The sequence below is a fragment of the Catharus ustulatus genome, chromosome 18 (assembly GCF_009819885.2).
Source record: "Catharus ustulatus isolate bCatUst1 chromosome 18, bCatUst1.pri.v2, whole genome shotgun sequence".
NCBI lineage: Eukaryota > Metazoa > Chordata > Aves > Passeriformes > Turdidae > Catharus > Catharus ustulatus.
The window spans coordinates 4394681-4420604 of record NC_046238.1 but is presented as its reverse complement, the minus strand read 5'-3'; the positions used below and the strand labels follow the sequence as shown (position 1 = coordinate 4420604).

The 25924-nt window shown below is 45.5% G+C and overlaps 1 protein-coding gene across 3 annotated transcripts in view; it reads right to left on the bottom strand.

Annotated features, from left to right (window-relative positions):
• The window catches only part of KIAA1671 (KIAA1671 ortholog), a 64860-nt gene extending 43073 nt beyond the window's left edge, over nucleotides 1-21787 (bottom strand). Inside the window, exons 1-3 of one of the 3 annotated variants that reach the window (XM_033075726.2) lie at nucleotides 21652-21787; nucleotides 1932-2036; nucleotides 55-1666 (exon numbers count right to left, since the gene is read on the bottom strand). In XM_033075726.2, coding sequence (XP_032931617.1) covers nucleotides 55-1613 — 1559 coding nt within the window. In that variant the 5' untranslated portion in view covers nucleotides 1614-1666; nucleotides 1932-2036; nucleotides 21652-21787. Of the gene's footprint in view, nucleotides 1-54; nucleotides 1667-1931; nucleotides 2037-20543; nucleotides 20679-20754; nucleotides 20867-21651 lie in introns of those variants that run through there. The other 2 variants (XM_033075728.2, XM_033075727.2) reach the window with 2 other exon arrangements.
• Nucleotides 21788-25924: the final 4137 nt, after the last annotated feature.

The following is a 25924-nucleotide window of genomic DNA, read 5'->3' as shown; positions in this document are numbered from 1 at the left end:
TTTACTGAACAACATGAAGCCAAGAGGATTAAACAGAATTCCTCTGTAACCTACATCTTTGTTAAGTCTGCAGAGAGCGGCCGTGACTGCAGTGACCGGCGCAGATTTCCTCCCTTAACATCAGGATTTTCTGTTGTCAGCTCCTTGATCCTCTGCTGGATGGTCACACACTTGTTCTCCTTCTCAGCAGCTGCTGGGACAAGCTCTGTGTCCACTGTGGCACTGGGATTTTCCAAAGTAAACAAACTAATATGTTTTTTAACACTACCTCTTAAGATATTATTCTCTTTTTCTGAGGAAGCTGCAGGACTTTCACTGCCCAGGAACACATACTGTTCCTTCTGATCTGCTCTTTTCCCCCCCTTATTAGTTCTGCTTTCACTGGTTGTTTCAGGGCTTCTTTCAGGACCATGCAAGTTAATAATTATTTCTGGTTTTGTCTCCATTTGTTCACTTTTAGATTTAAGTTTCGTTTCCCAGGTGTATTTCCCATTATTTAGGATGCCAATATCCTGACTACTGCATTTCAGATTTGTTTTAGAAGAACTGTTTTTATTAAATTCAGTTTCTTCGTGTTTTGGCCCCGTTTCAGACTGATCATGACTACCCACATCAGTAAAAGCAATTATGGATACGTTCTCCTTGCTTTCGTGGGATGAACCAGCCTTCTTGCAAGAAGAAAGATCTTTATGCTCAAACTTAGCTGTCAGGTCCATGGACAAAGGCCTTGGTTTTCTAACCCCAGATTTCTCTGCAGGATTTTTTTCTTCAGAAGCTTCCACAGTGTGATGCTTCTGATCTCGTAATGACTCCAGAAAAATAGCAGACACTGGTCTATGTTTTGCCCTTTGGTGGACATCAGAGAAATCAACTTTATTGTTGAGATTATTTGCATCATCACTGTTTTTCTCCCCTGGATGAACTTCACGAGCATCTTTCATTTCACTGCTTTTGAGGGAGTTTGGTCTGAGACTGGAGGAAAACGACATCTGCCTATGGAGAGAGCCATCAGGATTCCTGGGTGTCTCTGCTGGTCTCCCAGAGCCCTGGAGGTCCTTGCTTTGCAGAGCAGTAAATGCCCTTTTCTCCTGGGCCAGGCTGACCTTGGCCTGCTCGGGGCACGCTGGCTCAAACAGAATGACCGTGTTGGCACTGGGCCCTGTGTAAAAAGTCACGTTCGTCACCATGTCACCGTCAGCCTGATTTTCAGTGTCAATGGCTTTCTGATCCACCAAGGGAGGGACATTCCCACTCAACATCTTCACAGAGGATGTTTCCTCAGTGGTCTTTCTCACCATGCTGCTGGATCTGAACGCTGGGACGGGAGGTTTGACGTTTGTAAAAGTATCCGAGGGTTTCTCTTTACAAAAAGGCTTTGGGAAAAGTCTCGGCCTTGATCCCAGTGAGGGCATCGTTGCAGATCTCAAGGAATTCCCAAATTTCTTGTTTTCTTCAAGAGTCAGTGATGCTGAGGACTCTTTTGCCTTGCTGCTGGCATCTGAAAGCACACTGACATACACACGCTGTGTCTTCTCCTCAGCCCTGAGCTCAGCTAGGTCAGGGACTGTCGTCAAAGACGCCAAAGTAGAATTTATTTCTACTCTTGTTGCCATAGCTGGAATTACACATTCAACAGAACTGAAAAACTCCAGCAAGGAAAAGGAATCTGCAAAAAAAAAAAAAAAATAAAAATGCAAGTATTGATGTAGAGTCAGCATGAACATCAAATAACATCATTCTCACATAATTTCACAAGGAAGCAAACTCAGATTAAGGTGCCTTTCAGATATGCTGATCCCAGAGTTTATCAGCACTGAAAGACACAGTGTTCCTTCTCTAAAAAACACCATGAAACACCATTATTTACTGACTTGGCCCAACAACCAGATACAATGGATACATATCCTACAAATTTCCACACTCCCACTTACCGTAATTTGCTGCAACCAATCCATAGGGCCTGAATCCTTTCTCATAGCGACAAGAACTTGGTCACCAAGGGCACATTAAGGACAGAGACACTGCCCAGACCTCACCTGCAAATAAACAAAATATTCTGACTTAGGTGTGGCACATACCCAGACCTACACAGGCAGTGCCATGTGAGAAAAATCCAGAGCATTCTAAGGAGAAAAAGCAGCTTCCCAAGCAAAAGTGACCTCATGTAACTGTAAAAAGCAAAAGAATCTTTATTTTTCCAACAGCCATTAAAGAATCAACAAGAAATTATTACTTGAAGATGTAACTGAAAGGTGAAGGGGGAATAACTCAGACTGCACAACAGACATACCAAATCTGAACAGTTAAAACCACATTTAGGTAAGACTGTTTGCATATTCAAGTGCTGTCAATCACTGGTTAAACACAGAGCTCTGCATTACTGTAATCTCAATTACTGTAATTTACTTTCTATTGTAAAGCTCTTCTCTGGGGCAGCAGTCTGTGAAGTGCCACCTGAGCAGCTGACCTGCAAACGGCTGATTTTCCATCAAAATGGGACTTTTACCATGACAAAGCATTTTTGTATCTCCTAGCAAAGGCAGGAGAAGAGCTTTGGCTTTAATTATATTCTTACTGCAGAGAAGTGGGAAAACCAGCAGTAATTAGAATTTCAGCTCGAAGAAGTAACCTGAATTTTTCCTAACAGAAGTATATTTAACCCATAGCAGATGCAGGCAGCTATGTAAGGTTAGATTATTTTTTTATTCAAAAGCTGTCATACTTTTCATTTTTAGAAAACTCACACTGTGCTTCATAAGCAGGGGCCCAAATTTGTGTTGCCACCCTCTTGTCTGTTTTGGGCAGCCTTTGAAGGGGCAGTTTTGGACTCCTCTCACTGGAAACTATACTGGTGTGAATCTACCATGCAAATAAACTTATTTGTAGATTCTGTGGAATATGGAACTTCCTACTTGCGATTATTTAAAAAACCCAACCAGAATCTTGCATTCCTGTGTCTGCAGTCTGCAGAAGTGGTTATTTCACCTTCAGCTTCCCTTGACCAGACTTAGCCCACACTGGCACTGAAATTGCAGGGATTTATTTTTGTCCCTGCTTGTGCTCCCTCTCTCAGGCAGGAGAAGGAACTCCACTCACCTTGTCCGTTCCCTTTCATCTCCCAATCCCCTTGGAGTTTTGTCTCAACCATTTATCCCTGATGCCATCCCCCCCTCCCAAGTCCATGACCTGGTCTTTCTGAAATAGCCACTAACCCAATCAGCTTATCCACATCAATCTGCCCCTTCCACCATCCCACAGATCTCCATGAAATCTTCCTCCCTCTCCCACTCCTTGTTCTAAGGAACGCCATCAAAATCCGATTAAAATGCTCTCACATTCCAAGGATGCAAAGGTTTGGGAGGTGCTGTAAAAGGAAACTTGCTGGAAGGAGGCTGATGCTCACAGGCAACATTGCAAAGGGAAAAATTCAGCTATGAAAGCAGCATTGATCTTGCAGAAGCTGAGAATAAATTCTGTCCTATCATTCTGTAGTCCCTGTTTCTCTGGAAAAGAAGAAGGGGGCATAGAGCTTCTTAAATGGACTAAAACTTGATCCTCAAAGGAACGCAGGGCAGTGAATTCACAAAGTGGGACCTAATCCCTGGTAACAGAGCACAACTCATTTCTGCAGCCAACATTCCTAACACAAAATTTACCCCTTCCTTAGTTCATTACTCCAGCCTTACAGTATCCCATTTTCCCCTACATAATCCATCCAAGGCAGTTTTTGTGTTTCAAATTCAGATACTCTACCCCAAACAGACAGTTTTCAAACAGTGTTTGAAAAAGAACAAAAATTTAGCTGAAAAAATAATCACCCAACTTGGAAACTGATAAAGCTTCTTGATCCAAGTACACTTGATAAAGAGGAATCATGTTATCAATGCCAAGTGTAACATACACTAGACACTGTGTCTCAGTTTTGAAACACCTATCAGTTCAGATAAACCTGTTTCTTAATAAAATATCTCTAGTCCAGTTGGCAACATACAAAATTTGGGGCAATTTATAAAGATCAACTGTAAATTAAACTGCAGGAGGATTTCAGATGCTATTAATATTCGGTAATACTGCTGTAATCGTACTACTACAGTTGTAAATCCCTCACCATCAGCTACATCATGCTATTCCCTCCCTGGCCTCCTCTGCCCAGGGACAGTCAGCTGAGCTGCTCCTGCACATCCCCATCCCGTGTGGCAGAGCCTCCAAACCATCTTATCCTCATTTTTGGGCACTGTTTCTCTCCATGCCCCCCAAGCAGCGCCCACGTTCCCCTCAGCTGCAGTGGGTGCATTCTGCACACAAATTAAATTACAAATAGCACTGAAATCCCTCCTGCTTTTATCAGAAAAGCTGGCACATAAAGGCCTGGCTCTTCCCTGCTGCTCCTCTTCCTCAGCTTCCAAGCACCTGTGACTGGGATTTTTTTTCCTTTTTTTTTGGCCAAGCTGATCCACAGGGTGTCACAGACACACACACGCCAACACCGCTCCAGGCCCCTTCAAATCTTAATGCCCTCAGGTCTTGCCTGCATTTTTAATTAAAGATCTATCATTACAAAGATTGTCAACATTGCTTGTAAGAAATCAAAATGGATTATTCACTTCACAGGGTTATTTTTGCAGAAGCTCATTTGGGAAGGGCTTCACCCCAAACACGCCCTCGCTTTGGCACTTGCTCACCCACCACACACACAACTATTATTTACATCACTGCTAATTCCTTTAAGCCTATTAAGGCAACAGCAACAGCCTGCAGATAATTTTTCCACCCTGAATCACGTGACTAATGCCAACTTCCTTGCTCAGAAACAAGAATGTTTTAAATGACACAAAGCAAAATCATCTATAATCTGGCCCTGAACCTCACAGCAGATAAACAAGTCCATCTGTCTTCTCTAAGGGTGGAAAGCATAAAAATTCCATGAAGAAAATCTCTCTGCTATTAAAAAACCCAAACAAACAAAAAACAAAAACCAAAACCAAACGTGTTTATGACATGGAGATCAAGCAGAAAGCCTGGTTCCAGCACCAAATACCCACTAAAAATATTCCATAGAAAATAACCTAATAATCATGAAGTTTTTCTTCTTTTTATACAACTTTATCAGCAAATCTGCTTCCAGTATAAAAAATTATTCTCTTATTGTGCAGCTACAGGAGGAAGTTTGTATAACAACATATATTAGCAGCTCCTGACAACATGGCTTTGTCCATGACTGTGGTTGGGAGGTTGGGACTGGATGATCTCTAAGGACTCTTCCAACCCAACCCAGTCTGGGATTCCATGATCCTGTACATTCCCCTGGCCTGCAGCTTTTCCCTGACCCAACAATCCACAGGAGCTACTGGGAGCAGATGACCATAAACCAAGATTTATTTCATCCCTCCTACAAAAGGTTTCCCAACTGTCTAAAACAATTCAGTCTTCACAAACATTTTTCTTCTCTCCTTTCTCCTTCCTGTCCTCCCTGACCGAACACTGGGGTCAGTCTGCAGCAATCCCTGTCCCTTGTCCCCAGAAATCCTCCTCCTGCTGCTTCCTGCACTTGGAGAGGTGCTGATTGGATTAAATCAGAATTAACAGAGCAGATCCTATCACTTACTGTGCACGTACGAGTGTGAGTGCTGACAAGAACCAGACTTACTACAGTGCAACAAAAATAACACAAAGAAGGGGAAAAAACCCTATTCTGAAACTTTCATAACCAAGTAGATCATGAAACTAATTCAGTAAAAAGCAGGCTTTTTCTATTTTTGGGTTTAAGCCTGACTCACATTATTATTGACTGCAGTGGGATCCATTAGTTGTATTTTAAGAGGACATTTAGGGTCCCTTAAAGGGAAAGATTATCAAAAATACTTTCATTATAGCTCTAATTCTTAGTTTCCCAGAACAAGTTTATTCTCGAAGTAAAAACAAGCTAATAAAGTGCATTTAAATTATCTTTTCCCAGATTCACAGTGAGAAACTCAGTTCTAATTCTCAATAACAAAAACTAGAAGGCTGAAAATTAAAACTACATATTCTAAATTTCACAAGCCAGATAGAACTGCAAAACCCCACATATCATTAACATGAAAATTCCAAAGTATTGCAAAATTAAAAATAACCTTCCTCCATTTCCCATGTCCAAGTTTCTCAGAAACCTCTAGTTCTTTTATTTGACAAAAAGAACTACGTGCTGTTCTTTTGGACGTTACAGTCCAGTCCCAACCCAAGGATGAAACACTCCTCTCTGACATTTCCTCCCACTGCAGAAAAGATTAGCATTTTGTTAAATAAAGTATCCATCCTATAAATAGCAGCATTTACAAGCACTTGTAAATCTCTAATTGCTCCTGCCAGTACAATTGCATAATGATCATCACCTGCCAGAGCTTCACTCTCATGCAGTATTTTCAGAACTGCAATATTTTCAACCACTCTTTCCATTCAGTGCTGCCATCTCAGTGCCATGATGAGAACTTTACACCTTGTATTTTGATCTCCATGCTGCAAAGATTGAACAGCTAAAATGATAACTTACAGAGCAGTAGTTTCACTAATTCAAGCTGGCTGCACACAGGATAGAACATTTATTTATTAAAACAAAAATTTGATGTGAAATACACTGGTCAGCATGAATTTAAGAGCCCATTCCTGATGTAGCAGGACAATCAGCTGAGACAGAGATTCAGGAAAACATTGTGAGGGTGTGAGGCCCTGGCACAGGTCACCCAGAGAAGCTGTGGCTGCCCCATTCCTGGAAGTGTCCAAGGATTATGTAAAAATTAATAACCCAACTGGATTAATGTACAAAAAGGGCAGATTGCTGCAGTTATTTCAGAATATCACCCTTTAGAAAGGTACACTTTGTGACCACAGATTTAGCATCATGTACCCTATTTTTCGGGTATTCAGCTCCAAAAACTTCTGCACTGGGTTTTGGGGGCAATGACCACTGTTCTACAAACAATTCTGGCCAAACCTTCTCTGTCAAGATCAACTTTGTCCAAGCCAGGCCTAGGTTGGAGATTTTCCTCTCTGTACATTGTGTTCTACTCAAGAGATCCCTGAAGAGCAGAGGGACGGACGGAGCACGCTCGGCATTTCCTCTGACCTGCACAATTGCCTCCTGACACCCCAACCTTCCACAATTTCCTTCTCCACAACCCTCTCATTTACTTCATTTCAGAGCAAACTCTCTTCACTTCCCAGTTTCACAGAAGGCTTAATTTGTTTTGGAAGTCTCTTGAGTCTCAGGTAGAAAAAAAGCCAACCACAGGAAAATTACATTAAATGTTGGTGAATCACTATTTTTTGGTACCAGCAGCTGCATATCCTCACCCTCCTGTGTGAATCATCTTTTACTTCCAGCATTCCACATGAGGGATTCCACCCAGCTCATTAGTGGGTGGGTATTTTCAGAAAGCCCAATTCTTTTGGCAGGTGAAATAGGGAAATAAAAGCAAAATCCTGATTTCTGCCAGCTGAGGATGACATTGTGAGGCACAACATGAATTATGGAATGAGGCTGAAGTGAGGCTAAGAGTGTGTTTGTGCAGAAGGTGGGTATTCCCAGCAGGCCTCAGAGTGCTGTTCTGTTTGCTTCTCTCATCAAACCTTTTGCTTTTGTGGTCAGCTTCAATTCTTGCTAATGTTCTTTTAGGTTTCAATCCTTGCAAATGCTTTTAAACCACAAACAAGACCTGCAAATAACCTGCCCATGCAGTTTAGCAAGAAAAAAAAGACATTCCAGAAACAACTGCATTGCGTGCCAGATGAAATATTAATGATCAGGTTTGGCTACAAGCAAGAAAAACTGACTATGGAACTGAAAAAAAAGAAAAAAAGTCAAATTAAGGCTCTTCCAGGAAGATGTTTGGTTGTTTCAGGGAGAAGTTGATTCTATCTGCAGCTCCCAAAGGTCAACAGGGTCACATCCCAGACACAGAAGAGGGTGGGTACTTGAATTTACAGTTTGGCAAATTTCTCCTCAAACCTTTTCAGAATCATCATGAAACTTCCTGCTGGTTAATTGTACCACAGTCTCCTTGTTGAAGGAAGCTTAACTGTACTTTTAACTGTATTTAAAATAAATTTTGGCTAGAATTAAGTTTTTCTGCACAGATTCTAAAGGAATGGGTTAAATCCCTGACTCTCTTTTTATCTTATGCTACACATCCTGAATATGATGGAATAAATCAAAAGCTAATTTATTGATGTGTCCTCAGAGTGTATGATTTCCATGACCTTGCTTTAAAAAGGTGAAATTTGGCTCATTATAGTTTCAGAAATACATCAAACAGCTACTGATCCCTCTGACCTCGAGCAGGCAGCGCATTCCAAAGCCCCCAGAACTGGGGCAGGGCTGTGTTTCTCCAGAGGCTCCAGCTTTGGGTGGGAATGCTCTCATTTGGCAGGCACACCATGGACACAGCTGAAGGAGTGTAAGGAGATGGATGAGCCAGCTGCAGCACAGACAGAAATATGGGACTGAAAAACAACTTTGGCATTCTTCCATTTCATACTCCCCTACACAACACCACGCTCCGTACCACGTTTCAGCAGTAAAAGGAGCTTAGAGACCACCCACACCTGGAAATATTTACTGTAACTGTGCATATTTCTCATCCTTTTGGCAACAAGGGAAGATGAAGGACAAGTGTCTGATCTCAGAGCTGACAGGACATGGATATCACCGCTGGATTCTGTTTTATTCGCTGCCTTCAGAGCCACCAGCTGCTGCAAATGCTTTAAAAGCAGCAATGACATAATTGGGACAATTTCCTCCCAAAACAGTGGTGGGAGCTATGTGGACGCTGACATTGGAAGTCCTTGATGAGCCAAGGTGCAGTTAAAATAGGACTGCAGCACCTTCTAAGCCTGGCAGCCAGTGTGGGGACACCAAAGCTCATGAGAAGCGCAGGAGGTGCTTGGCTGACCTGCTGAGGAATTCAAGTCAAAGGATCGAGTGAAGCAGATCCGTGGGCTTTGGTTTATTGAAAAAATCCACCTACTTGCTACAAAAATAGGCAAGTGCCTCCACAGCACTTTGAAGCCTTCAGAAATAAAGGTGACCCATGGCCCTGTGCCCCCCCAGGCAGGAATCAGGGGATGGATCTTTTCACACAAACCCAGCCTCAGAAGGTCACTGTAACACAGAAATAGCATGAGGTGAGAAGACATTTCCTGCTTGCCTTCATGCACAGCAGGTGCTTTTGTGTCAGAAGGACAAAGCCCCTAATCCTCTGATCTGCCTCCTCAAATTCTATCAGGATTTCCAGCACTGGAAAATGCATTTGTGGCCTGGCACAGTAAACCACCTTCAGAAAGTACAACCAGTTTGAGCTGTCCTGTGATTGACATGGGGTCACCAGGACAAATTTATAAATACTGAGCCTTTATACATTGATCTGAGTGCTGAAAAATTAATTAAGGTACTGCCATATGGAGAGAAACAAATGTGGTTTCATCCAGACTTTCAGGCTTGAGGCTACTGGCCTTGGAGCACAACCTTGAACACACAGAGACCACTTCAACAGTTTAACCATCTGGAGAAAACCTGAACCCATAAAACTGGAGGACAAAGGAAACAGAGTGATGAGCCAAAAGACCAAACTAATGAGATTAAAAATTATATATGTGCATACATAGCTGTGATGACTAACGTGTATCCAAGGGCTAGGAATTAACATTCCTCTGCATCTCAAAAACAAGAAAGCAGGTTTACAGTGCATTATTTTTATACCTGTACTTTTCCTGATGGACACATTCAGAAGTTGTTGCCAGCAAGGACTCATTCACAAGGAGCACGTGGCAGCTACTGATAAAACAGTCAGAGCAGAGATGCTGCAACAGATTACACTGCTCCTAAGCTTTCACCTGGACAAAAAGAAATCACATGGTCACAGACTGGCTCAGGCAGGGACCACACAGGGTCATCTGGTCCCATCTTCCTGCTCAAGCTGGGTCATCCCAGAGCACACAGCACAGTTCTGCAATAACTCCACTGAGGGAGACTCTAAAACCTCTCTGGGCGATCTGGGGAAAATTGTCACTGCACATTTTTGATATAAATATTTACATACTGCTTCAGCTCTCACAGCTCTGCCATCTGATATCTTCTCTGATGGCTGGTTTGCTACTTGTGATCTTAAAAAATCATATGCAAAAAGCTTTGTGTTCAACAGCTTTTGATTTGGCTGCTAATGACACATTTTCTGTCAAAACAGAGCGCCAATACTGTGTCACAGCAATTTCTCCATTCAGTCCATCATTCCACCTTTCAGATATTTGATTAGTCAGAGCAGAAGCATGTAGTCAAGTTCAGTCAACAAGCAAATACACTTGTACCAGGCACTGCTCTAGAAATCAACTGCAGCTTCATGGGAGAAAGACACCGATAAACAGAGTGGTTCCCTGGAACAGACGATTCTGTTCTCTGAACAAATGAACAATTTCAAAGCCTGCTCCTCTGAGTTGTAGCAACCTCTGCCCTCAAGATGAAGAGTGCAAAGCTGCAGCACAGTGGTACTGAGCTGGAGATAAGGAGATCTCCCTGGTACTGCTGCAAGAGACAGGCACTGTGACAAAAGACTGCCAGAGCAGGCATTAATAAACAACACAACTCCATCTCCCTGGCAGCACCTCCATCCCCAGCTCTACAGCAGCAATTCAAGCACTTCACAGAAAAAATAACCCAACTGTGAACAAGAAAATTATTAACAGTATTAAACTGGATTAATTTTACTCCAGTTGCGCCTTTCAGGATACTGATGGAGCCATTAAAACTCATTCAGATCAAATAGACATGACCCCCAGATTTACCATTTCCACTTCTATCTCACAGACAGTGAAAAAAGCATAGAACTAAGGAGAGATGGGTGGATCTATTCTGAGTCAAATAAAATATTGTTATAAAAGCCAAACACTTGCTGGCATTTATCATTCCCAGGACCAAAATCCCTTAAGCCACCCACTGCTCTAGAACACACTGACATACTGAGACATGAACCTTTTTGCCTCTCAGGCTGTCCCCAGTGTTCCAACAGCTCTTTGATCTCTTCCTTGTGTACTGAACCTGGCACTAAGTCAGGCAGGATTTGGTGCTGCAGCAGGGTGCTGCCTCCTGCCAGCCATCAATAAACTGCCCTGAGCTGCACACCCAGAACAAACTCTGTTCTGTCAACAATGTCTGACGTTGTGCCAGAGGAGCTGCTGCTGCTGCCTTGATGATAAGGCTCCTCTTTTTCCTTCGGTGGGCACACCTGGATTTTTACACATGCAGGAAATAGGTTTTTTTTCCCCCACATTAATGCAAAGTCTCACCTTAGAACTGCTGGCTGGGTATTGCCAGCTCGTTCCTTTGGTTGCCTGTGAGCAGGGCATTGTTACCAGCAATCCACAAAGGAGCTTCCTCTTCCCCCAAAGCCTCACAAAGGGAACAGAGCACAGAGGGTCGGCTGTGACTGTGGAGCCAGAGCAGTGACACTGCATTTCTCCCCGTTTCTGAACAAAAGGATGTTTAAGCCAAGAACTCTGACAGCAACAAGCCTGCACATGCATTGTACACTACCTTGTTATTCAGGAACACAACATTATTCAGCAAAACCAAGGCCTGTAATGAATTATTGATAACATGTACACTATAGAAGCTTTGTGAGTACTAAACAATCCCCTCCACCTCCCTACATGCTTGAGAAAGCACAGAAGGGGGAAAATGCCTATTAATGGCAAGACAACAGTTCAGGCACTAAAAACATTAATGAATTTATTGAGGGGGGGGTGAAAGAACAAGAAATAGCTGAAGTGGGAAAAAACAGCTCTGAAATCCAAACAGTGACACTGGGAACCTGGAAGTGCCTGGATGTGCACAAGCACTGGTGTGGAACATCCCCACATCCAGCACAGGGACAGGGAACCCAGGGGCTGCTCAAACCACACTCACAGCTTTGGCACAGAAGGGCATTTTTAACCACAAATGAACCCTGGGGGATTTTTAACCTTCTGGGAAGTTTTAAGCACAGAGAACAGAGAGGCACTTTAACACATCAAAATGAAGATAGAAGAGTAACATGAAAGCACTTGAAACTCACAGTCCAATGTAGAGATCACCTACATTTTAAGGCAGGGTAACAATGAATAGCTGACACAGGGCATATTTTGCAGCTCACAAAAATTAGGAGGAGTGAAAGATCACAGGTTTGTCCTCACCAGTTCATCCAGACCTGAGCACCTCAGCATGAGCACTCACCTGCCTGTGAACAGCCAGACCATGAAACTTCCCTCAAATCACCCCCACCCAGCCACACTCACACCACAATTACAGCAGCCCTGGCACCTGATCCCAGTTTCTCAGGGCACATCCACTGAAGGGATTTAGTAACCTGAGAATGATCCCACAGTGAATTTAGAAACACCTTTCCAAAGTTACTACAAAGAGAGATCCTTGGACTGAAATCTGACTCGAAAGAAAACCAGCACACAGCGAGTTCTCCCAGCTCCCCACCTCTGTCCATGCCTGTCCCCAAAAAGCCCCACAGTGAAGAATGACACACTGATCCCACTGTGATCACTGTTAAAACCACTGGATATCTCTGGAAGGCACGAGACACTCAGCAGCCTTAAGAGGCACAGCAAGTCCTGCAGCTGCTGGGAAATCTGCTGAGCCAACTCCCTCACTGGTCTTTTTGGTACAGAACTGCAAGTTCAAAGGGTGGCATAAAGTTGTCATAAAACCAGATAACTGGCAGTGCATCCAGAATTTCTGCAGGAGGAATCCCACCTCAGCCAAATCAGTTACAGAACAGGAGCCATGCCAATCCAAGGAACTGAATGTGAAGTGGCAAAGCTGGAAAGGAAATTAAAGATCCACACATCCCAAAATCTTGCAGGATGCTTCAGAAGTGACTTAGGCACAAAATCTAATTCATTTTCTAGTGATCTGCAGCTTTCAGACTTGATGAGCCATCAGGAGACACCTGCTCAGTGAAGAAGATTGGGCAATTTTTTCATTTTGTTACACCACCTATGAATCAGCCAGCAAACCACGGACAAAAGGTCCGTGTGAACTACCGGACACAAACTCTGCCCAGGAACTGCCCCGGTCAGCCTGATGAGTTCTCCTCCCCAAAGTCATCAGGTTCAAGAGCCAAAGTGTTCAAAAATCAGGATTAACAAGGAGCAGACAGACAGGATGGAAGAGCTCTGCCAGACCAAACCTGCCCAGTGCTCAGGCAGCGCGTGGCCTGTTTGCTCTTCAGCAAAGTGATAAACGCCACAGATTCTGTAGTTTAATAAAAGCCAGTCCAACCTACTACAAACACTGGCTTGCACATTGGTTTGGAGCCAATATTGGTTAAACAGTTATAAACAAACTTCTGTTAATTATATATTTTACAATATACACTCATGCCTTAACAAGTTTTTCACTCCAGATGTGAGCAGGAGCAGAGCCATTAGACCTGACTCCCTGTGAGCAGCTCCAATCCTGGGCTCTGGGAGCTCTGTTCAAGTCCAGCTTTCCAGGGTTATTAGACAAGACATGACAGAGAAGAGAGCACCACTTCTAGAGTCAAGGTGAACAAAGGTGGAAAGAGCCATTAAAGTAACCATTTTCAGCATTTTTGAAGTGTGCAAATCTGGCATAAAAGCTGTTACATTAAAAAGATAATTAACTCAATGGAACTGAAACAAGAATTTGAGACAATCTGAAAAATATATGAACCTGCTCCCTACAGAGCCAAGCTTGTGAAAACATCATCTTTGCCAGCCATAAAACTACAGTACAAAATACCTGGATTCCAGATTAATTGCTTTCTATACTGTGTGCAACCGTCCAATATCAACAAAGTGATTATTTCTTTACACATCAATCACACACAAACAGCACAAATAATCTCTGAAGATTCTACATGTGCTGGTGTGGAAGCAATACTAAAATAAATTCCTAGTATTTAAGAACAAGAAAAGAGAGAAAAGGCTCAATATGGTTTGCCAGAGGTGTCAGTGCTGTGGCCAGAGTTACACAGGTGCTTCAGTACCTTTGGGAGAGGAAAAATATGTATTTCATCTTAAGGTTTCAGCCTCTCCATCATCTCCTTCTCTTCCCTCCTCATGCATGAGCACCAACATGACAGTGACACTACTGAAGCAAATATTTCACATGATTCACACTGAGATCTACAGGCACATTTCCTGTGTGACTACAGCACAGGCTACAAGAAAACCTCTCCCTGCCCAAAACTAACCCTCTGTGCTCCGAGCACAGAGAAAAGGCTCCCATGGAATCTGCAAGCTCTGCAAAAGCAAAAGGAAGCATAATTCCAATATGTTTAACAACTGAATTAGCATAATGCTCACGAGGCAGAAAGCCTCCCTGACCTTCTTGAAATGCTGACCTGTAACTATTGATGAGCGTTTCCGATGGGCTGTGATTCACCCAGTTGAGGAAAGAGGTGAGGAAACATCACTGCCCTGTCAAGTGAGAGAGCAGGTCAGACTCGTGGAAACCTCTCCAGCAGCCTCACACAGCCACACAGGAATAGGGAATAAAACTACTTAGGAGAGTAGCAAAGACCTGAAGTTGTGCTGGAAACTCTGCTGTAATCAGAGTGATTCATTTAATCTCTCCTTCACAGACAGCAGTGATTTAATTATTTTTTAAAATATTCACTTTGTGAAGAACATTAACTGAACATTATGATGACTTGCAAGAATTATGACACCTAAATCCATATGTTTTAGAAATACTTATTACTACTTGGATAAATGAATATATCTATTATAGAAGGGACCATAAAGCTCATCTCATTCCATCCTCTGCCATGGGCAGGGACATATTCCATCATCCCAGGTTGCTCCAAGCCTTGTCCAACCTGGCCTTCAACACTTCCAAGGACGGGGCAGCCACAGCTTCCCTTGGACATAACTGTTATTGCTGCTCAGACATGCAAAAAACCCACACTGCATCATGTTTACAGCAGGAACAGGATGGTATTTAGATAACTCTGCAGCCATCACGCTGCTGAAAACATTCTAATGACAGATTACACCAATATTTGACATTCAGTAGTGCCAATACAGTAAGACACTGTTTGACAACAATAACAACAGTGACATTTCTGTAAGGTCCCTCAGTTAGGGAGCGAGCCAGCCATGCTGCTCAGCTTCAGCAGAAAAGCCTCTTGTGCTCCTTTGGGTCAATGAAGAATTCCCAGTGTTCTCATGAAATATCAAACAGTTACAGTGGCCAGAAATTCCAACTCTGTTTAAAACACATCCTGGCTTTGCTGGGCTCGTTCTGGACGAGGCAGCTTTGTCCATGGAAAGCCTTGTATGGTTGAACATACTCCCAGCAGATAAACATCCCTCCTAAATGTTGGCACAACTCCCTCCCTGCGAGGAGCCGCTGGTGCTATGGTGGCACTGACACAGCCAAGCCTAGCACAGGCTGAAGGCTGAGCTCATTAAATGAGCAAAATAAAGACAAACTTCAAATTCTGCTCCTGTTTGTGCCTTTCAAAGTCTCACCAACGCTGTAAAATAACAATGGTCCTCATTTTATGACAGCAGGAATAACCTGATTTAGAACTTGATGTTTGTTAGCATCACTTGTTGAAAAGCACTGAAAGCACATATTTAACCAATACTGTGATTACAAAAACAGTCACTATCAAAATATAAACGGAAGAGGCTGCTGTGTATGGCAGCACTAAAAGCACAGGCAAATCCTCCTTTTTCCATGCATTTCACTAACACTGGCAGCTTCCTACCCTTGGGAACTACAAAGGGTAAAATATAACTACCAGAATCAAACAAAAAATAACAAAACACAGGCTGAGCACCTTCACTTCTTCACCTCCTCCCCAATGCACTAAAAGAATTTGGTTTAGATTCAAACAATAGCATGCAGCTAACATCTCTTTCTTCTATCTTTGCCGTCCATCTCCTCAGCATCCCAGTGCTGTCCCTGCAGCAGAGCTGGAATTGCGCGTTCGGAGCAGGGGCGCATCCCGGAGCTCTGCGCTGGAACTGGGTCAAGCCCGGAGCTGGAGTTAACAGCCCACTCGGCTCCTGGCAATTCCCAGCCCCCATCCAAATGAAAGGGGTGTTTTGACCTGGAAACAAGGCTCAGATCTCCTCCCTCCCCACATTAAAGCTCATCTAACTGTGTACAGTAAGGCAAGGCTTACTCAAAGCCGCCCGAGCTGCGGCATCGCTCTTTGGAGCGCACACGCTTCTTCCAAGTGAAAACTGGGGAGATACCAAACCTCCAGCAACTGAATTATCATCTTTTCCTGCTCGTTACACCAGCTTAATGATCATTCTGACTCGTAATTACTACAATAGTAAGGAGCTTTCAGTTCTCACACTGCTGCAAGACCAACACTATCTCCTTTCAGGCAAGCAGAGGCTTTACTCCAGCCCAAAACTGGAAGTTTTGGCACTTAATTCCTATAAGAACTTTTAATGAACCGCTCTGTAAGTGGCTTTAGAGGAGCCCAGATCCCCCCACTCCCAGCATTTAAGTGTGTGCTCATTGGACATGACTCAACCACAAACAAGCAGTGTTTTGGATAATAACCCTCTGTGCCCTGGACTGCTCAAGCTGCATCACCACGGTCACACAGCCCTCAGAAAACATTCATTTCCTCTCCTCAAGCGTGTTTTGTAGAGATGAAGAGCATAAAAAGAAAACTCAGCTCCCATTGTCTCAATGTAAGTGTAAGGCATTCAGGAACTGCAAAAATATGTATCAATGATCTTCTATTTATACAGATGAACTGAAAAAATATCCCCAAGCTGCTAGAAAGTATCTTTGTTTACAGAAGTTACAGCATAACATATTCCCAGAACAAACTAAAGATAGTGGGAACAAAAAAATAATCTTCTTTGATTTGAGAAAAGAATCTAAAGATAAAGTATGCTACCACAAACAGTTTAATTTTAAGAGTCTGAATTCTTTAAGCCTGGGCCTGAGGAAAATCATCACCCAGTAGACTTAAACATCCTTTTGTGATCATGAGAATAAAAGGGAAACATTTTATAAGGTTTTTATAAGTAATAGCTGCAAATAGAGAAAACAGTCACCACTCTAAATTTAGTCTGTTTTGGCAACACTCAACATCCAGGTTTTCGTAAGAATTTGGTTTTCCTGCCAGTTAACAGAACCCAAGACATGGAAAATCCTCTTCAGCTATAGAAGTCCTCTCAGGGCAAAAAGAAATTAAGTTGGTCTGGCTTTGTTACTTCTTAATTTTTTAATTATTCCTGGAGCACAGCTTGAATAGAAGGCCTGAGAGTTCAGAAGTTCACGTATGTCCTTCATTCTCACTGAGAATCAATGAAGGACAAGAGAACAGAGAACCAGCTTCACTTCTACCCCAGCTAGAAGAGCTTCTCCTTGGAATCAGCAGTCACATCTCACTGGAAGCATATCCAGGCAACCCAACAGCAATTCCTGGACATTTTTAGGAAAAGTCTGCATGTCCAGCTGCCTAGGGCAGGTGCATCTCGAGTTTGTCAAGCATGAAGTCTTCCAGTTAAGTTGTTAAACCCACCAGGCTGTGGTCATTCCCAGGGCTGTGATTAGGATTCAAGACTGGTTGCTGTGGAGAGAATTCCACAGCTCTCCCAGTGTTATTATTCCAGTCTCTTTGCTGTGAGCTCAAGACAACCACACAGTGGTTTACACTGCAAATCCTACTACCACAACCAGGGGCTCTTAATTTAAAGAGATTTCTGAAGCAAAAGCAAAAAAATCTGTGACTTTTGCCCTATGATGTCTTTGGGAGATTCCTACACACCTAAAAAACATTGCAACATTGCCAGGTTCCAGTCACCCCTGTGCACCAAACACAAACCTGTGATACAGACTGGGCTCACAGCATCACCACAAGCCTCATGCCTGGGCTTGCAGGATTGAGCATTTATTTCAGTCTTGCTTTTCCAAGCAGCCCACAGCACACAGCAGGATCTCCTGCTCCATAAAGGATTCACTGGAATGCTCCTTTCCTTCCCAGTGGTCCTTCCCATCCCAAATGCTGCCTGCTACTTGAGAATTGAACAAGCTGCACCCATACTCTAAGAAATAAATTTATAAAATCAATGAGTAGAAAGGTGCAGCACTGCACAGTGCTCCCTATGATCAGCAGCATCATGGACATTCACCCAGCTTGGGAAGTGAAAGACTTCAAACCTCATGCAAGAAAACATCCCATAAAAAGAAACAGCTTGAAAATAAGGAAAGAACAGTGACATTACACATAAATGGATGCAGAACACTCCAATCTGCATTTAGACACACCTTTTTACTAATCAAATTTTTCACTAATTACCCAGCACACAAGTCAGCATGACCAACACATTGCCAAAGGACACTTCCCCTGGACAGGGAGCAGTGCCAAATTATCAACTTCTGTGGAGTGTCAACTTGAGAAAACACACCATGGCTTAGAGAAATACCTTGATTTATGAAACTCCCTGATAAGAAACCAGCACAATTTTTAAACAGACAAGCAGCCAGCAGAGGAAGTCACAGCTGTAAGGTGTCCCTAAGTGACACACTCAGAGAAATCCTCTCCAACGTGATCCCAAGTCCTGTCCCTGATCTGCACAGCACTCCCCATAAGCAACACTACACTGGAATTTTCAAAACTATGGGAAGTTGTCTTATCTCTGTTTACAAACTCAAGGACAAATAATACCAATTTGATTCTCGTGTTACTTGGAAAACCTGCCAGAAGGGAGGAAGCTCTATGAGCAACAATTAAACACAAAATAACTCCAGGGCAAGGACCAGGGGGTGAAGAGCAAAACGTTCCTCAGCACAGAGACTGAGCTCCTTTTTCACTCTGCAGTAACCAAACACGTGCCAAAGAGAGGGCAGCTGACAGGACTGGTTTCAAAATTATCTAATAGCCAGAGAAACATGAGTGCTGAATGGTGCAGAGTCCAGGACAACACCCAAACGAAATCACAGAGCTGTGCAAAGAATCCCAGGAGCAGGAATAGCTGAGCTCTCCATCCACCTGGGACCTGCTGGTCAGGACTTGCTTCTTTCACATGTGGTCTGAATGTCACCTTGAGCACATGGGGCAGGAAGGGCTGGTATTCCTGTTCTCAGCAAAGCCTATTTTCAAGGCTGTTTTTTTTCCCCTTTGGTAGAAAGCAGTGAATTTGGGAAGCCTATTGCCACTGCCAGAGGAGTCTGCATGCACAAAGGGCTCAATTAACACCCAAGGTGATGGTGCTGCACATGGCTGAAAATGGAATTAAAAAAAAAAAAAAAAAAGGAAAAAAAATCCTGCAGCCACACAAAGCCTCAGTACGGCAGAGAGAAAAAACTGCTTCATCATCAGGCATGGAAATATTGTGAATCCCTGGTTATCTCTTTAGCCAGGGCCGTGTGAGGAGGAGCACAGATGGGTACTGTGCCCTTTCTCCTGCCATAAGAGCAGCAGCTCCAGAACTGCAGCGTGAGCACAACCCTGGGGCTGGGGCTCTGCACGTCCTTTACTGCCACATATAAAATGAGACAGCAAAAAAATGACAAGCCAAAGTATTCGAGTTGGAAACAGCCCTAGACTTTGCCTCCTTTTAGAGACTTTCAAACTGTGACATTCCAGTGTTCTGTGTCTTCTGTACATTGGGAAGGAAACATTTAGCTTAGAATTAGCTCAGGGCATTGTCTGAAACAGAGGAAAAGTTTACACACCCATTCTCAATAAACTCTTCACAAATCAAAAGGGAATTACAGGCTACAACACCTATTTAAATAGGATTCCAACCTCCTTAACTACTCTGAAGCACAAAGGCTTTATAGCTTTACTTACTAATAAATATCCTTGATAATTTTTACAGGAAAAGGCAAAGCACACAGAGAAGAAAATCCTAACCAAAAAAAAAAAAAGTGGGGGAAAAGTTTATAAATTATTAAAAGATTTTCTTTAAGAAAGTCTCAAAGGCAAAATCCTGGATTAAGCTGCCAGGCAACTTTATTAGCATTTCTGCCACACAACTGTCTGCTTCCCTACACACCCTAACAACGTCACAGGAAAACAAAGAAAACTCCCATTTTCATGTGCTCGTTAGAAAGATGCAAATCCTTCTGGTTTGTGGAGGAGAGACAAGGAAAAGAAAATGCCAAAAACCTTCAGCTCTGGCAAAAAGTACCTTAGAAGCAGCTGAACAACTTCCCAGTTACCCTGGAAACAGAGTTTACCCCACAGCAGACAGGGAAAATTGCCTGCAATTACCACCCTGGAGCAAAGCACCAGTTTGGACAAAACATCTATTTCAGTTTGCTGCAGCTCCTTTAATGTGATCCCAGTAATTTATCATGAGCAATATTTGATCTGGAATGGAATTCTATTAGCAAACCCCAAAGAGCCTGAGCTCTATTACCAGAGCTGCAGGTATAATCAAAGGTTACAATATCTGCTAATGGCACAGAGGAGCTCTGCCATCTGCCAAGAGTGATTTCCCCTAATCCCATTCCGCACACACAAATCAGAATCACCCGGATTACGCCACAGAAATAGAAGTCAAGTCAATACCTGAATCCAGGGGATTAATCTCCCACCTCCAGACAGGAGAAAGGCAAGAACAGCAACAATGCTGCAGGCAGGCTCAGGAAGGCAAAGCTTTCCACCCAGCTCCACGCAGGAAATTCTGGGATTTCACTGATTAGCTTCACCCGTCCAGAATCCCAGCGCTGCTCCCTCCCAAATCCCAGCGCAGAACTCCGTGCAAATTCAGGGAACTGACCTCCACGTGATTTTTTGGACCAGCTTTTTCCACCTAGAAGCAGCACTCCGCGTTCCTCCGTGCACATATAAACCGGAGTTAGGAGGAAAAATTAACAATTGAGCTGCGTATCACCACAACAACACAAACCTGTCCACCCCTGTGCTTCCAAAATAAAAATATATGCCCCTAGCAGGAGGATTAAGGTCCTTCCCAACCCAAGCTATCCTGAGATTCTACGTACGCACGATGCCAACAAACAAAGCTATGTGCATCTGCAATTAAAAAGAAGCAGCATGATGACTTAAACTGACACTTCAAAGTAATTGCAACGAGCAAATAATGTATTTCCTGAAATCCAAGGCATTAAGGAGTCACACAGCACTCTCGAGAATGCCCGATCCCTCCTGCTCTGCCCAAGGAGCCGTCGCCCGCCTGTAAAACCAGGGGGGAGAAAGGGGGGAGCATCTTTATTTGTCCATTTAAGACCTCCAAGCACATTATCATCCCTAATCCAGCGAGGAACAGATAATTGCAACCCTCGTGGATTACAAAATTACGCTCTAATCCTCACAACCACGAGCAACAACACCATCCACCAAAAACCACTTACAACCCCTCCCCACCTCTGGCCGAATAAGAACCACGGAACGATTTTGGGTTTTTTTGGAGGGGGGTTTTTCTTTTCTTCCCAACACACGAGGACACGAGTCCTTGGCTCTGACGCAGCGAGAAAGCAGAGCGGGGTCCGGCAGCAGGGCGAGGGAGCGGCGAGCGCACCCCAGGGCACGGCACCCCCGGCCCCGCTCGCCCCGGGGGAGGGCGAAGCACCCCGGGGAAACGGGGAAAGGATTCCCGGACCGGCCCTAGGGCTGAGAGAGCACTCTGTCCCACCGCCGCCTCGCCAGCAACACTCACCCAGCCACACCACCGGCTGCTCCCTCCGTAAAACCGGGAGCCGGCTCCGCCGCACCGGGGAAGTTGTTTGAAGTGAAGTTGGGCGCGCAGCGGCCTTTCCCCCTTTCCCCCCGCGGCGGCGGCGGCGGCGAGCGGCGGCCGGGCACGGCCGGGGGCGGGGCGGGCAGGGGGCCGTCCCTCGGCGCTCCCCCGGAGCGAGGGGCTGCGGGAAGGCGGCGGGAGGGCGGCGGGAGGGCGGCGGGAGGCGGGAATGTCCCGCCCCGGTGCCGGTCCGGCCCCTTCGCCCCGGCGGCCGCGGGGCCCCGCGGGAAGCGCCGCTGTTGCCATGGTGACCGCGCGGTGCGGGCTGTGGGCGGGGCTCTCCCCGCGCAGCGCGGCCGCCGCTGGCTCCGCCCCGCTCCACCTGCTCCGGGCGGGGCGCGGGTTCGAATCCCGGCCCCGCCCTCCTGAGGGACGAGGGCTGGGGAGTGTTGGAAAATTGTGTCCAGTTCTGGACAAGGATAAATAAAAAAGGGAGCTACTGGAGAGGGTCCAGCAGAGGCCACAAAAGTAATGAGGGATCTGGAGCATCTTTGTGATGAGAAGAGACTGCGGGAGCCGGGCCTGGTCAGTCTGGAGGGAATTTCATCTGTCCATACAAACATCTCAAACCGTGTGCCAAGAGGATGGTGCCAGGCTCTGTTCAGTGACAAGGAGCATAAACACAAGTTCTAGCTCAATATGAGGAAGAAGCTCTTTCCATGGAGGGTGGCTGTGCACTGGAACTGCCCAGGGAGGGTGTGGAGTCTCCCTTTGTGGACACATCCCAAAGCCACCTGGAGGCAATCCTGTGTCACCTGCCCCAGGTGACCCTGCCTTGGCGGAGGAGTTGGGCTGGATGATCTCCAGAGAGCCCTTCCCACCACAACTGCTCTGGGATTCTGTGATTCTAATCAGTGGGACAGACAGCAGCTGCATCCCTTCGTCAAGGACATCTCCAAAAGAACAAGCTTTGAGAAACTGAATTAAGATGATGATTATTATGTTTATGTAACCACTGGTAGCTTTCAAAGCTGGTACATTCTATACCTGAGCTATGTTTGTTATAACAATAAAAATCATTCCTACAGGTTAGAAGGACCCTGCCCAGATGAAAACCCTTCCCCTGGGCATATGGAGAAGTGACTTGTATGGAAATTACTGACAAATCCTAAGGATTGTGCTTGGAAAATTACTAGCTCTGAATTTCTGTGTATAAATAACAGCAGGAAAGTTCGGTGGGGTGTGATGGGTTTGTAGAATACGCTGAGCGCCCAGGCTGCACAACCCTGAAATAAATAATCAATGTCTGTCTCAAGTGTGTCATTACTGGCTTGTCACACATCAGGTAATAAATCCAATTTTATGGCCACCACTGTCGTTCTGTCACCCTCAGGGCAGCACAGCTGTGGAGCCCAGTCCAGGGAACATTTCTTGAGAGCAGAGAGAATCAGAAAGGGAACATTTCTCCTCAGAGCAGGGAGTGTTCCTCCTCAGTGCCTTCCCCAGGAATGGCATCGGAGTCATGAGATCTGCCCCCTGGCATCCTCTCCATGCCACAGATGTCACGGCTCAGCAGCTCCAAATGCTGCTTTTTGTCATTACCAAAGGCGTGGTTCCCTGCTGAGGAGTCCAAAGTCGGCTCTGAGGCGAGGCCGTGACTCACGGCAGGAGCAAGGAGAATGAGGATGATGGGCTGGCCACGGGCCAGGGTGATGCCATGGCACAAAGAAAACGCATCTCCATGTCCTCATCCCAGCTCTTGGCAGGATAGGGAAAGGCCAGGCAGCGAGTCCTGTGTCCCTGTCCTCCATGGGGAACTCATCTGCCTTTAACCAGCCCAAATCTCCTTCAGCTGCAGGCACAGGGGTCCTGAGCCAGTGGAGCCGGGATCTCTCCATGATCCATTCCAAGGGAGCTGCCCCTTAGCAGGTGCATGGATGGGAGCAAGAGGAAAACTTTCAGCAGCAGAAACATCCAGCCCTGTAACAGCAGCAGGAATATGGAGCTTTCCTTGCCTCCTCTGTTCCCACCCACATCCCATTTAAATTAAGATCGTTTTCCCACCGCTTCCCCCCTTGCTCCCAAATCCGGATAATATAGGTGTTTTCCCCACTTTAGCAACCCTTTTAACCCCACCACAAAAAGGGATCCCAATTCCATGACTCATTTGCCTTTTTGCTTTTCCAGAAGCCAAGCCATAGCCCATCCCCTCAGCACCCTCCCTGCAGCCCGGAGCAGACGAGGCCGATCCATGGCTTGGACCGGAGGCTGTTCCTGCCTCTTACACCTCTCTGAAGCAGCTCTTGTTCCACCCATGGCTGGGAAACCCTCTTCCAGCACATGGGGCTCACAGGGAATGAGGAAAGTGCCTGATCAGTTATTCAGGAGCCGCTTAATGGCAGCTCCCTCCACAAAAACACCTACACAGCGACAGAGCTGGGAACTGGGCCCGCCAGGCTCCAGAGGCTCCATAGCCCTGGGAGCGGCATTCAAATGGACACTTAAGAGAGCAGCAATGTTCCCAAGGAGCTGCTGTCTTGTTTCCCACTGTGTGAGGAGGAGCTTTAGTGGAGATGAGACTTGGGAGCTTCAAAGTGGCCACAGAAACTCGGGCTGGTTCGAGGTGTGGCAGGCCTGGGGCAGGAGCTGCTCCGGCGGGATGTGCCAGGCATGGAGCAGGCCTGGGGGGCTGCAGGGGCCAGATCCTCACCCTCCCCCAGCTCTTCTTGTCCTGGGGACACCCCAAACCTGTGGGAAAAGGAATGGCTGTAGTGCAGGGCCAGCACAGAGCGGGGAACTGTGGGGTTGGCAGTGCTGCATTGGGGAGATGGGAATCCCCAATCATCACAGCCAGCCCTTCCATGAGGAAGGAGAATTTCCACCCCACTGCTGCTGCTCCCTTAGAACCATAGAATTATTTGGGTTGGAAAAGCCTCTAAAACCATCAAGTCCAACTCCAGCACTGCCCAGGCCACCCATGTCCCCAGACTCCACATTGACACATCTGTTAAATCCCTTCAGGGATGGAACTCCACCATCTCCTGGGCAGTCTGTTCCAGTATGACAATCCTTTCTATGAAGAAATTTCCACAATATCCAAACTGAACCTCCTCTGGCACAGCCTGAAGCTATTTCCTCTGGTTTTGTCTCTTGTTCCCTGGGAGCAGAGCCTGTCCCCTCCTGTCAGGGAGTTGTGCAGAGCCAGAAGATTCCCCCTGAGCCTCCTTTTCTCCAGCTGAGCCCCTTTCCCAGCTCCCTCAGCTGCTCCAGACCCTTTCCCAGCTCTGTTCCCTTCCCTGGACATGCTTCAACACCCCAGTCTGTATCCTGCAGTGAGCAGAGGGCAAGGACAGGACCTGGCATGTGGCACAGCCCTGGCTCCTGGAAAGGAGTGCTCTGTCCCCACCTGAGACCCTGCATGAATCTTTCTCCCACTGCATTTATCAGCACTTAGAGCAGAGGTGACCCCAATAGGGGCAGAGTTAAATGCAGAGCCATGGCCTCTCACCCCATGTATATGAATTAGGGCTGTAATTCCACCCTGTGGTGTGGATGGCAATAGTGAACAGACACTGCCAGACCCATCTTGCAGACATCTGATCTTTGACCCTTGTTTATGACTTCACTGAAGCCATCAGAGGGATGACAAGCAGCAATATACAGTGAAGGAGTGCCTGCACTCAGAAAAGAATGACAGCTCCCTTATCTATGAAGTTTCCATTCTTCAGATACAGTTTTCAAACAAAAGCTTCCATTCCTCAGATGAGTAATGCCACTGTTTCTCCTCTCCACCATACAATTAATTTCCAGGCTAGGATCTCTTCAGAACTGAGCTAAGAATGGCATAAACCAGGGAATACCAGGGAATGTTCCATGCACCAGTGGGGCTGCTTTGGTGATTTAGCTCCTCTCACACAGTCTGTCAGTGCCCTGCAGTGGAGAAATGGGTTAATTGCAAATGGCACATGGACACTGCCTGTGACACATCTGCATACAATAAGGCAGGGACAAACATGGGGAGGGGGTCCAGGCAGACCCCCCAGCCCCTGCTCTGTCTCATTCCTGTCTCACCTCTGTCTGACTTCCATGGGTACGACAAAATCCCCTCCTTTGTTCCAGCCAGGCACAGTCTCTGTCTCTTCCTGCCGAGCCAGTTGCTCCTGTTATGTGAAGAGGTGGAGGTGTATGCAAAAACAGCCTGTCTGGGTCAGGGGAACACTGATCTTCCAGTATTCTCCTGCTACCCTTCCCA